The sequence below is a fragment of the Tachysurus vachellii genome, chromosome 20 (genome assembly GCF_030014155.1).
Source record: "Tachysurus vachellii isolate PV-2020 chromosome 20, HZAU_Pvac_v1, whole genome shotgun sequence".
Taxonomy (NCBI): Eukaryota; Metazoa; Chordata; class Actinopteri; order Siluriformes; family Bagridae; genus Tachysurus; species Tachysurus vachellii.
This window is the reverse complement of record NC_083479.1, coordinates 17,052,848-17,066,420: the sequence shown is the minus strand read 5'-3', so window position 1 is coordinate 17,066,420 and position 13,573 is coordinate 17,052,848. Positions and strand designations below refer to the sequence as shown.

The window sequence follows — 13,573 nt, the reverse complement described above, 5'->3', positions numbered from 1 at the left end:
ATGGTACTTGGTGTGTCTGTTCAAAGCCCTGACCTCACACCTACAGTATATTAATGACAATGTATTTAGACTGGAAGGATCAACAAGCACTGCTTAGGTTTTCACATCCTTTTGGCCAACAAATGTATTTAACTGAATTGATGCAAACATGTATGCAATTTAAGGGAATCTTGTACTTTCAAGGTAGTGTCTAAATGTCACAGTTACATGACCATGACAGTATGTAATACTGTCTCCATGTCGGGGTTTGAGACCCAGTACTACCAAGCTGCCACTGTTGGGCAATTGAGCAAGGCCCTTAACTCTCCCTGCACCAGGGCTGCTGTATCATAGCTGCCCCTGAGCTCTGACCCCAACCTTCTCAGTTGGGATATGTAAAGAAAGAATTCTTTTTTAATATATGTGGAAAACATCACTGTGTCATTGCACTTAAGTTAAACATTAAACATTTGATCAAATTAAATATTAATTTTAAACAAGGTCATAGCAGTTTGCGGCAGTAATCCAGGGTAGGGGAGAGTGGGGACGGTAGTGACATAGCGTATATACGTGCTCAGTTAACCCCTCCTCATTCTTGGAAGAAAGCAGCCTCATGTGAACATTCTCTCTGCAAAAAATACTTTTCACGGTAAAGAAATGTTGAGTTTTATAATCAGGCCTTTTGTTATACACTCTGCATTGTTTGAGTGAAGAACTGTAAAGTCATGTCATTTGAATCAGCATTTTCTTCACTCCTAAAAGGCATAGCCTGCATGTGTCAGGTCTATTGTGTCACGCTTGCATATCAAGTTTAATTATGGCTGTCAGTGTAGAGACTGTTGTAACCTGTTGTACCAGCTTGCTGTTGCTACTGCCCCTTATCACAACATTAGTGCTCATGATAAGAACAAAAAATTCATTTTATCGATTCATAAAGAACAACTTTCAATAGTCAGGTATTTTTATTTTTATATTAGTTTTATTTTAGTTTATATCATCATATGTACACATTACAGCATGTGTTACAGTACATTGTTAATGCATATAGACAGTCTCTGAGAAACTGAACTAAATGCAGAAAGTGTTGCCACCGTCCCCACTCTCCCTTACTATATAATGTTTGATGTTTGCAGTTATACAGATCCATATAGCAGGGGTCTTGTATTTGAGTTGTCAATAATCTGTATCGGAGTTGCATGAAGACATACTGGCACTACTTGGTGCTCTGTACACATCTGAAAAAGACCAAAATATTAGTAATATTCAGGACAATGCTTAAATGTTTGATTCACGATAAAGCTCACACATAAAGTAAAAAAAAAAACATAGTTAAATTAAAGTTCAACATCAAAAGAACAAGACTGAAGGGATTATAAAAAACATGTAATGTAAATTGAACGAGGACAGGAAAAAATATGAAATAGCTATGTCGATCATGCCTGAGAATGGGCCTGATGTACAAGGAAATACAATGCTAAGATACTAATACAAGATGCTAATACAATACAAGGAAATTTGTCAAACTTGCTGTCCATATTAAATAACTATTAAGATACTGAATAAAGAGCAGATTTTTTTGTTGTAAGAAATTTATTATTTATATTCTTTACAGAATGAATAAATAAATAAATAAATAAATAAATAAATAAATAAATAAATAAATAAATAGTAAACATTTAATACTTATTAATGCGTTGAATTTAAATATTTTGAAGGTCCACTCAGGCTCAGGAACTATAATGCACAGTCAGAGCTGTACTGGGTTACAGAATGTGGTATGTTCTTATGTCAAACTCATTTCAGATGTCACACAAGATTATGCCACAGCTGACTACACTGTGACAGATAAGCAACAGAAGCCAATCAATGGAGTGTTGTGTATGTGTGTTTTTAAAAAATATAGTCAAACACAAAGAGCAAAAACAGCCTTTTTGATTAAAATGTGCATGTTAATTCAGTTACTTACTTCTCTGCCATAATCTCTGAAAACAAGGAAATCTACTGGCAGCTGTTGGTTCTATACTCTGCAAATCAAACGCATTTGTCATTAACTTAACTTTTTTTTTCTTGAACTTGTATATGTAACATAAACTATATTTACCCTAGTCTGGCCAGAACTTAAGTTTATCAGTGAAAATGTTCCTACCAATGCTTCTCGGACCTGCAACCACAAAACATATTTACATTTACAGCATTTGGCAGATGCCCTTATCCAGAGTGACTTAATTATTCATGTCTGTTTGTTTGAACTGAAGAGTGTGTACTGAAATCGTACCTTACTAACCAGAAATGTTCCAAACATCAAAATAAATAAACCCTTTAAAGAGACAAAAAGTCTTTTTAACATTTTCTATAAATAAATATGACATTATATAGAATGATTCAAATTTGAGAAAGCATGAAATGTACCTGCAGTGAATTAAGGAATGCGAACACTACATGAATCCTAAAGTTCGCTGACACCAATGTCCCGATGCCGAATACCCACGTTAGACCAAAGATAGGTGTTAAAATTGCCACACATCTAGCAATGACCACTAGGTGATGTTTCTCATCTGGCTGATCAGAAGGATTAACTCCTCTCCTCAACATCTTCCACAGAACCACAATAAGCACCAGGAGGTTTATAGCTACAATCGTCAGAGCAGGAATCACAAATGCCAGGAGAGCCTTTGTTTTATCCCAGTTCAGCCAACAGCTATTTTCTTGTTGAATGTATCCTTTGCCTCCAGCTGTAGATGCCACAGTAATGACAGCTATAATTAATGGGGCTCCATAGCCGACAGTGAAACCTATGGCCATCATTGCTCCTCTGGTCATTCTGGAAAAGACCATGAGGGTGCGGTAGAGGAGCAAAAGTGCTATCAGCAACATCCAGAAGAAAAGGGCGAGATAAAAGAAGTGCATGAAGAATGTTACTGCACTGCAGTAACCCTCATAACCCTTTTGTTTGACAACAACTGTACCAATGATGAAGCAAATGTCCGCAATCAAAAGTGAGACAGCGATGTTGACTATGGAGACATGGCGCATGAAGGATGTGTCATTTTGTGTCACTGATTTACATGTGATGATTTCAATGATGAGGCACAAAATCAAGCTGCCCATTGAAATGCCAACACCGATGTAGGTTATATAGTCTAAGATTAGGGCTTGGACTTTATCCAGCGTAAATGGTGACATCAGGAATGAAAAAGAAGTTGTGTGATTGCACTCACATGTGTATCTTTCAGTTTCATTCCCTAAGAGCTTTAACTGACAGCCAGTCGAGTCCCATCCACCAACACCATTCAGAAGATTAAAGTTCCAGAAGACACACTGAGGTTTTCCCAATGTAGTATTTATGACATCAAAAGAAAGAGAGATGTTGTTAATTGTTGAGTTTGTCTCAATCACAGCTACGTCTCCATTGATCATGGTGCCAGTCTGACTGCTGTTATTTTTGGTCAGAGTTCGAACAGGTAAGATGTTGTTAAAAGCCGAAGAGATTATGACAGTGAGGGACGTCTTGGCTTTAGTCACAGGAATATATATATGCATAGTCAAATTTTTTCCAAATGTTTTAGAAAAGGGTGCAGTAATGGATTTCTTTTCTAGAGAAGTGAAGATTGTTGTTATTATAATGTCTTCATCTGGGAGTCTACGTGCAATGTTCTCAGTAGCATTCAGAAGTTTATTACTGGTGCTACTTGTTGCACTGTTATTGTTTATATGCTTCCAAGTGCCTAATGTACCATCTGTTCCAATGACCTCGGCTGTTTTTATGAAATCCTTAAAAGAGAAATATTTATTAAACAAAGCAAATCTGAGCAATCTACTTTATCATAAGAACTATTTAATCACTAATTAATAATGAAGCAGAAACTGTTTTTATTTTTATTCCTAATAGTATAAAATGCTGCATGTAATATGTATTGTAAAAAGTGAGATTCAATATTAAAGCTATTACAAATTATTTATTACCAATATATATGATGTACTTTAAAAACCATCTAAACTTCTTATCTTGTAAAAAAAAAAAATCTTTCTTACCGTCATAATAGTTTGACTGACAAAAGTTGTTTGTGAGAGACCTGAAACGATGGTTAGTATGTCTACAATTGTTGTTATGGTTGCTGCAGAGTCAATGATGTTTTCAGCCTGTGATGTAGCATTACTACTGAGGCTGGCCATAAACTGCGGGATAGCTGCTACCTGTAAATTCTACAGAAGCACAAACTGTTATAAAAAAGCAAACAGAAATTACACTAAGATTATTTTTTTATTATCATTCTCTGAAGCAAGAAAACAAAGTAATTGCCTCAGCTTCATCTTTTAAATTTTGAATTGCACGCAGAACACAGTTGTCTTCTATAATGGTCCACTTTTTTGAAATACACTGAACTTTTTTATAGCCAACCATGTTTCCATCACAGATAGCAGTCTGTTTTTCTCCCTCATTTCCAGCTCCAAATACATTATTAGAACACTTTAATCCTAAAACAAAAAAATTAAATATAAGAACATTTTTGTATTTGCAGTTTTTTTTGGGCAAAACAATGTCCAATGACTACCAAAAATAAATAGTGGATTTGCAAAGTCCATTTGACAACAGTTCAGGGTAATTATACAGTTAGACTCTAGTGTGTGTGGTGCTGCCAGCGTGCTCTGTTATTTTGGTCATGATACATTTTAATGTATGATATCTTAAAACATTTGCTGGTTTGAATTAAAATTTACTGATTATAAATTTGGCCATGAATAATGATAAGGTAAAATATGTTCTTAAAAATGTAACAAAATTCCCAATTCTTTTTTTAAATATCATTACTCACCTTGGTTTTTTACTTGTATATCAATGGTCTTTGAGTTGTAATGGCTGATAGTTTGTGTTAGTTGGCATTTGAACTGTTTTGTTTGGCAATTCTGTTTGTTAATTTTATAGTCACATGGTATGCAGCCTCCTGGTGAGAAAGTGCAACACAAATGGTTAAATTTGTTTAAAACTGAAGCAGTTTCTCTTAGATAGTTTTTGTTTTACAGAAATTGGAAACATTTCATTTTCAGGTTAAACTGTACACAATGTCATTCAGTAAAGATGGACTAAATATTTGTTTGTAGTAATGTGTTGTTGTTTTTTCCTTATTTATGTTTGGTTACACTGGTATTCATGACCACATCACATAAAACGTTAAATAAAATCTGTGTGTGTATGACCTGTTGAACTTGAGCAGGTTGTAGTGTCAGTCCATTCCACCTTATATACACCCTGAACACAACACTGCAGTGAGACTGTTGTATCCTCGCATTGTACAGTTTTATTACTGGTCACTTGAATATTGGGATATGGCTGAATTGTAATGCTTTGCCAGATTATATAGGGCAGAGAGTTTACTGTTGTTATGCATGAATATTGACCTAAAAAACAGAGAGAAAATTATTATTATTATTATTATTATTATTATTATTATTATTATTATTATTATTATTATTATTATTAATAGTAGTAGTAGTAGTAGTAGTATTGGCCTGCCAAAAAAGTCACATATTCTTATATTTGTTTAGACTTTGCATTGATTACTGCATGCATTCACTGTGGCATTGTTTCTATATTGTTTCTATAGCTTATACAATGTCACATCATTTATTTTCATCCAGAGTTGCATTAATGTCTGCCCAAGATTTGCAGTCAAATCCTTGATGTAGCCCCACCTTCACCTAGAACTCCTCTGTCTGACCCACAGCACATAGTAGTTACTTATTAATATATTCTGAAACTATGGAGGCTCATGTCCAGCACGTACGTGCAGTGCTGAAAAGACTGATACAACATCAGCTCTATGCAAAAGCCGAGAAATGTGAATTCCACAGAACCTCTACATCATTCCTGGGTTATGTCATTTCCGCTGGGGGGTCGCCATGGACGAGTCCAAGGTAGAGGCAGTGTTAAAGTGGCCCCAGCCCCAGACTGTCAAGGAATTACAACGCTCGTTCAGCACGGTCGCAGCGCCACTCATGTCAATGACAAAGAAAGCCTTGTCCCGTCTATCATGGTCACCTGAAGCTATCAGCGCTTTTCACCTGCTGAAGGAGCGCTTAACAACAGCTCCCATCCTGAACCACCCTGATCCGGCTCTGCCGTTCGTCGTAGAGGTGGACGCATCCAGTACAGGCATCGGAGCAGTTTTTTCTCAACAACAAGGTCCGGCTAACAAGTTGTATTCGTGTGCTTACTACTCAAAGAAACTATCTGCCGCTGAACGCAATTACGACGTGGGGGACAGTGACTTACTGGCCATGAAGGCGGCCTTTGAGGAGTGGAGACACTGGCTAGAGGGCGCTCAGCAGCCGTTCACGGTTATCACAGACCATAAAAACCTCGAATACCTACGCACGGCCAAGCGGATGAATCCCCGTCAAGCACAATGTCTATGTTCTTCACACGATTCCACTTCACAGTAACCTACAGACCTGGTTCAAAAAATGTCAAAGCACTTTCCCGCCTGAGTAATGAACCTGACCCTAGGCTCAAATTATCGCTCCCATCCAATGGGACATCATTACCCAGATCCCCCAGGCTAATGTGCTATCTCCACCTCCAAACGATTGTCCTGCTAACAAAACCTACATGCCCGAGACTTTATGCTCCACCCTGTTACATCTGTTGCACGCCTCACCCAGCTCTGGTCATCCCGGCATCTCGGCCACAATCCGTCTGGCACAAAACACTTTCTGGTGGCCCTCTCTGTCCCAGGACACTCAAGAGTTTGTAAAGAAGTGTGCCATGTGCAACACGTCCAAATCACGTCCTTCACATCAGCTCCCGGCAGGCTTCCTGCAACCACTACCTATCCCTCAGCGGCCCTGGTCCCATATTGCCATCGATTTTATCACCGACCTGCCCAAGTCTGATAACTGCCCCGTCATCCTCACAGTCCAGGTAGAACCAGTGGTAGAACCAGTGGACCGGTTCTACCCAAGCTACCCACGGCATTCAAGACAGCAGAAACCTTGTGCAGTTATGTGTTCCGTTTCTACGGCATCCCTGAGGACATTGTCTCAGACAGGGGCCTGCAGTTCACTTCCCAAGTGTGGGCAGCTTTCTTCAAGAGACCAAATATTAACGTCAGCCTTACCTTGGGATACCACCCACAATCTAATGGCCTAACCGAGCGTCTCAACTAGGAACTCACTCGCTTTCTCCGTTCCTACTGCCACGATAACCAGACTGACTGGAGCTAGTATCTAATGTGGGCGGAGTACGCTCAGAACTCACTCATCAAACCAGCCACTGGTCTCACGCCCTTTCAGTGTGTCCTCGGATACCAGCCACCCCTGTTCCCCTGGTCCAGTGAACCCTCTGATCTGCCTGCAGTGGATGATTGTTTCCATAAGAGCGAGGAGACCTGGAGCGCAGCACACCGCCAGCTACAGAGAGTCATCCGCCGTCAGAAGCGCCAAGCCGACAGGCATCGTAGACCGCATCCAGAATATCAACCGGGACAATGGGTATGGCTCTCCACCCGGAACATGCGACTCTGTCTCCCCTGCAAAAAACTCAGCCCAAGGTTCGTGGGTCCATTCAAGGTTCTCAGACAAGTGAATCCTCTGTCGTACCGCCTGGCACTACCACCCAACTACCGCATCTCTCCCACATTTCACGTCTCGCTCCTTAAGCCCGCCGACGGTCCAAGAGGGGAGCAAGAGGAGACTGCCGATCCACCAGTGCCACCGCCCTTGCTGATCGGAGACGAGGAGGCGTACCAGGTTTGCAGACTTTTAGACTCCAGCCCCCGGGGCGGCCAACTCGAGTACCTGGTCGATTGGGAGGGATACGGTCCGGATGAATGGTCGTGGGTGAGATCACGAGACATCCTGGACTTACACCACTTATTACACCACCGGCTGCTTTCAATCACCTGCTTCCTATAAAGCAGGAACTTGAACTTCCTTTCACTGCGAAGTCTCGATTTGCCTCTGCTATCGGTCTGAGCATCTGTCTGTCTGTGTATTCCTGGTTTTGACTCTGTTTTGGTTTTTGCTCCGTTCTGTGTTTGTCTGCCGCCTGCCCCGACCTTCTGCCTGTATTACCGTTTCTGATTTTTGCCTCACCTTTGATATTGTGTTTGCTGATTCTGACCTACGCCTGTTGTACCTCGAGCTTGTATTAAAAAGCATGCACATGGATCCTCCGTCTCACGACCTGTCATTACAGACGTACTTCTCTGCACCCTGTCATATGCTTTCTCTAAATCCACAAAGATGCAGTGCAGCAATTTCTGACCTCCTCCCTGTCTCCCTGATCACTTCTGCTGTAGTTTCCCAGTCATCTGGAAGCTCTTGATGACTCCCCAGTCTCAGTTCTATCTTTCCTCTCCTCTTCTTCCTGACCACCAGAGACATCTAACACATCACCAACCCATGCTGTCTGTATACACTCTCTCCTACCCCCACCTTGCAGTCACTAATCTCCCTCAGATCATCTACATTGAACGTAGTCTACCTGGGTACTCCTTCCTTCACTCTTATATGTAACTCAATGTTGCTCTCTCTTCTAGAAATTAGCAAAGCCTAACTCCATCTGTGCTTCTAGGTTCCTTTCCGAAACACCAAACCTGCCCATCACCTCCTCATCACATCTGTCCTCCTCACCAACATGCCTGTTGAAGTCTGCCCCAATCACTACTTTATCCCATCTGGGAATACTCTCTATCACCTCATCTATCGCACTCCAGAATCTCTGATTTTCTTCTAACTAACAGCCTACTTGTGGAGCATAACCACTGATGGCAATCAACATCACCCCTTCAATTTTTAACTTCAAACTGAATAGCCTGTCTGTCTTTTCACCTTTAAAACATTCCTCACAAACTCATCCTTCAGGATCACTCCTAGCCCATTTCTCCTCCTATCCTTACCATAATAATACAAGTTTGTATCTCCCTCCAATACTAATTCTCAGACCTATACTCCTGCCTTTTCTCTTCTCTCCCTGTCTACGAATCCTTCTCCCTCCTCTCCTTACTCAACCAACAGTAGTCAAGCTTCTGCCAGCACCCTGTAGGTCAACAGTGCCGGTCATTGTTAACCCGCGCCACCACCAATCCATTATGGAATTCCCACGGACGCATGTTTAAATTTGGTGCATTTTCCTCCGAGTGCCCTCCGAGTTGCACAATTTCACTTGACTATAAATTGTTGTAGAAAGGACATTACTCATTTCACTCATTTTCTACCGCTTATCCGAACTACCTCGGGTCACAGGGAGCCTGTGCCTATCTCAGGTGTCATCAGGCACCAAGGCAGGATACACCCTGGACGCAGTGCCAACCCATCGCAGGGCGCACACACACACACCCTCATTCACTCACACAATCACACACTAGGGACAATTTTCCAGAGATGCCAATCAACCTACCATGCATGTCTTTGGACCGGGGGAGGAAACCTGAGGCACGGGGAGAACATGCAAACTCCACACACACAAGGCGGAGCTGGGAATCGAACCCCGACCCTGGAGGTGTGAGGCAAACGTGGTAACCACTAAGCCACCGTGCCCCCCATAGAAAGGACATTATTTACATTTAAATTACTTCCTGTTCAGTGTCACCCAAATGAGGATGAGGTTCTTTTTTAGAATTATTATTATTATTATTATTATTATTATAAGTAGTAGTAGTAGTAGTAGTATTTTAAAAGGAAATTAAAGGAAATAATCTGATCATTGTAAGATGTTAATTCAACAGAAATCTTTCAGACTTACCACTGTCAGTGGGATCAGCATTCTTCACAGTGAGTTCAGCATTATTAATCACATAGTTGTCTGACTGCTGTAACCGAATCCCGTTCAGGGTCCAAATTATACCATTTGTCTCTGGAGGATTACATGTCAGATTGAGGTCTGTCCCAGGATATATGTTTCCTTTGATGTTAGTTAGTTCTCCTTTCACTGAAACAAAGAATCATGTATATCTCAGGTGTTTTTTACATGTATATCATTAACACTGCAAATATGGTTAAAAAATAGATCTAAATGACTATAGTTAACAAATAACTATGTGCTGTAAATAGCTACTAATTAAACTGGTTTAAAGAATGATGAATTGTTATACTAGTAAATGCTAAGATAAATAATCTTCTGTTCTTTATTCTCCATGATTAAGTAGTTTCATAATAGTTATCAATGAATGAACCTGGGGCATAAAAGCCTTTATTATTGTCATACTGTACATTACAGCAGAATTCTTTACTTAACATATCCCAACTGAGGACATTTTGGTCAGAGTGCAGGGGCAGCTTTGATACAGCGCCCCGAGAGCAGTGAGGGTTTAAGGGACTTGCTCAAGGGCCCAACAGTGGCAGATAATAATAATAATAATAATAATAATAATAATAATAATAATAATAATAATAATAATAATAATAATAATAATAATAATAATAAGTCTACTTTGTCCACTCACCACTTTGACTGAGAAAATCACTAGAAACACTGAATCCACTATTAATGAGATTGGTAGCAAGCTGTTGGTTTGCTGAAGCCAAATCAATGTTGTTAGTTGTTGAGGTAATACTGAAGTCTGCAATCACACTGCCAGGTCTGTTTAAAACACAAAAATAAAATTTGCTAAAATTTGCAATTACAGATGAACAAAAATTTTGATTATAAATTGAATTATTCTGATGTTGGAAGAAGAAGAAGGAGAAGAAGAAGAAGAAGAAGGAAGAAGAAGAAGAAGAAGAAGAAGAAGAAGAAGAAGAAGAAGAAGAAGAAGAATTAATTTCATTACTACTACTACAATTGAATAACGAATTTATTGACCTTTTAAATAATTCATCAATACTGTATGTCAACATACGTCATTAAAAAATGTTGTTTTGTTAATTAAATTAGCTTTTTATCAGAACTATGTATGGTGAACAGATCTGAAGTACAATTAATTTAGTAATTAAATAGTATCACCTGAAACCAGTCACTGTTGCAGAGTTGAGCTGATAGCCAGGTACATTTTTGTAGCTTTGTTCAATCTGAGAGTACAAAATGAATGTCCTATAGTTTAAAGTGAAACTAGAAGAACTGTATACTAATCAATAACTACTACTACTACTACTACTACTACTACTACATAATAATAATAATAATAATAATAATAATAATAATAATAATAATAATAATATGGATTAAATCATGAAATATTACACATTGTGCAATACTTACTGAACTCTGAATTGTATTTTTATATGTTGTATATGCGTCACTATCTTTATTGTTGAGGTCAAAGTTAAATGTCTGAGTTAGTTTCAGTGAGAGGCTTAGTACACGGGTCCCTTGAAATAAATAACAGTAATGAAAAATTAAAAATAATATAAATTGACCATTGTATAATTCAAACCATCAAGCCGTGGAAGATGACTTAGAATAAAGGTAAATAAAATCACATTGTAAATACATTTTATAATATACAGTTATACAGTTATAATATAAAGATTGGATTTAAACATAAAAATCTCATCTAAATTATTTTTTACCTTCACGTATTTTTCTTAGGTGAGGCATTTGTTCTTCTGGTAAGCTAACCTGAATTTAAAAAAAAAAAATTACTTAAACAATGTTGAATAATAATTACTATATAATAACAGGTAGAAACTTTTAATTACCTTTGAGGATATATATAGATTACATAGGAAGAGGAAAAAGTGTGATCTCTGTTACCGTGACTGTTTTAGTATTTCCAAAACTGCTGATCTCTTTGGATTTTTACACATAACAACCTCTAGAATTTACAGAGAATTGTAACTCAAAAATCACTCATTAGAAAAGTGGTGAGCAGAAAAGCATCTCAGAATGTACAACACATCAAACCTTGAGGTGGATGTGCCTGTAAGTATACATACCCTCAGAGATAAAAAAAAAATAAATAAAATAAAATAAAAAATCTACCATTAACCTTTAATTATTTTGTGCCTAACAAGCAATTAAATTAAAGAAGTTGTTTTTATTTTACCTCTACAATTATGTCAGAAATCTCATTGAGCAATTGTAAGTTCACCACTTGCAGATGAATCAACAGGATGGCAGCAAATCCTAGCAAATCATATTTTAATATTTTCCCTGTAAGGTATATAAAATTGTTTTAAAAATGTCTTGCAGAATAATTGTATTATAAACTTTATACAAATATAACACATAGTCTTTGTTTTATTTTAGAATAGATACATCCATATACCTCTATTGTATATATTTACCTGTATACAGCAATTACACATTAATATCTAATATTAATTAAAAAAAAATGCAAAAAACAATTGGATCTGCTGGAAACACCAGCTCAATGCAAAGAAGTTACAGCAGTGGTGGCTTGGCATTTTGTTTTATTTCCCAGCAGTGATACAAATCATATGACTCTATAATTGTGTATTAGTGGTCATGTGACATTGCTCTTTTCTTGTTTTGTTAGCTCTACAGATAATCCTTCTACTTTGTTTTGTTTCTGTTTTATTTTAATAAAAATATTGCACTTGTTCCATCTCAATACCACTGTCTGATCCTTGTTTTACATATTTGCTGCAGATTTATCAGCTGTACATCTTTAATCAAGATCTATAGTGCAACATTTTAGCACAAAAAGTAATGTGTTTTTTTTATTTGTTTTGCTTGCTTTATTAGTCAGACAATTTAAACGTACCTTTATTAGCCATAATTTTGGACTACAGCTGGTATCGCCTTGTTTTGCCTACACATAAAATACCGGTTATTTAGCACATTCATAACTCACCAGGTAATAGTAAAATATTTTACTCATGGGAAATGAACCTAAAGAGTAATAATAAAAACTCTGTTCAGATTAAACAAATAAAAATTACAAATTTAGATGCATGCAGCTACAAAGGGGCCGGGCACCACTAACTGCCATCCTATCAGGGCATGGTGCTAAAAAAGTGCTAATAACTATCATTATAACTATTGTTGTAGTTACAGATTTCATAGTATGGTATTTCACAGCTACTGCAGTTCCTCTTGTAGGTAATAAATACATTTTTGAATTGCATTGAATATATATTGAATATATATGAATACACACACGAACACACACACATATATATACTGTATATGTGTGTGTGTGTGTGTGTGTGTGTGTGGGTGTGTGTGTGTTCCTACTGTATATAGTTCGAGAAAAATGTGTGTATATATAGTTCGAGAAAACCAACTACTGTAGAAGCACAAACCTACAGACGAAACTTGTTCCTGCCCTTTATTGATAATGCTGAATGGTCATTAAATACTAATGTAAAGACATAATTTATCTTACCTTGGCTCTATCCAGCCCACGATTTTCTCACTAAACATAAACAAGAGAGATAGAAAGGTCTGAGCTTTAGACTTCGCTCAGATTTCTCTGATACCTGACCTTCCAGATTCCTTAGAATCAAGAAAGGCATACTAGCCAGACCTGTTTCAGATCTCAGCATTTACTGTAATGACTTATTTCCTTGTTTCAAGTCAAATGCATGGTTAAAGGTTTGTTGTAGGTGTCTACTCTATATATATATGTGGACACCAGATCATAATATTCATATTGTGATGCTACAATGTTGAAGGCACACAATTGTCTAG

General features: G+C 37.9%; 1 protein-coding gene across 4 annotated transcripts; it reads right to left on the bottom strand.

The window, feature by feature from the left end:
* Positions 1-938: 938 nt before the first annotated feature.
* On the bottom strand, positions 939-13,367 carry LOC132863209 (adhesion G protein-coupled receptor F5-like). Of its 4 annotated transcripts, none has more exons than XM_060895883.1 (17): positions 13,269-13,367; positions 12,645-12,692; positions 11,964-12,070; positions 11,488-11,536; positions 11,177-11,286; positions 10,922-10,986; positions 10,422-10,558; positions 9,722-9,907; positions 5,176-5,376; positions 4,794-4,922; positions 4,280-4,455; positions 4,012-4,182; positions 2,389-3,750; positions 2,255-2,296; positions 2,081-2,140; positions 1,946-2,003; positions 939-1,214 (listed from the first exon to the last, which is right to left on the bottom strand). In XM_060895883.1, the coding sequence occupies exons 2-17, from the start codon at positions 12,655-12,657 to the stop codon at positions 1,153-1,155; spliced, it is 2,928 nt and encodes a 975-aa protein (XP_060751866.1). In that variant the 5' UTR covers positions 12,658-12,692; positions 13,269-13,367; the 3' UTR covers positions 939-1,152. The 4 variants fall into 4 exon arrangements, with proteins under 4 accessions (XP_060751866.1, XP_060751867.1, XP_060751868.1 ...); XM_060895884.1 differs by having other exon boundaries at positions 2,126-2,140; XM_060895885.1 differs by lacking the exon at positions 11,964-12,070.
* Positions 13,368-13,573: the final 206 nt, after the last annotated feature.

What these genes read in the sequence shown, in the direction of transcription:
- LOC132863209 (XM_060895883.1), bottom strand. An exon ending in GCAACAGTGACTGGTTTCAG is followed by an intron (nt 10,559 to 10,921) that starts GTGATACTATTT and finishes TGTTTTAAACAG; the next exon opens with ACCTGGCAGTGTGATTGCAG. An exon ending in TCAGTCAAACTATTATGACG is followed by an intron (nt 3,751 to 4,011) that starts GTAAGAAAGATT and finishes TTCTCTTTTAAG; the next exon opens with GATTTCATAAAAACAGCCGA.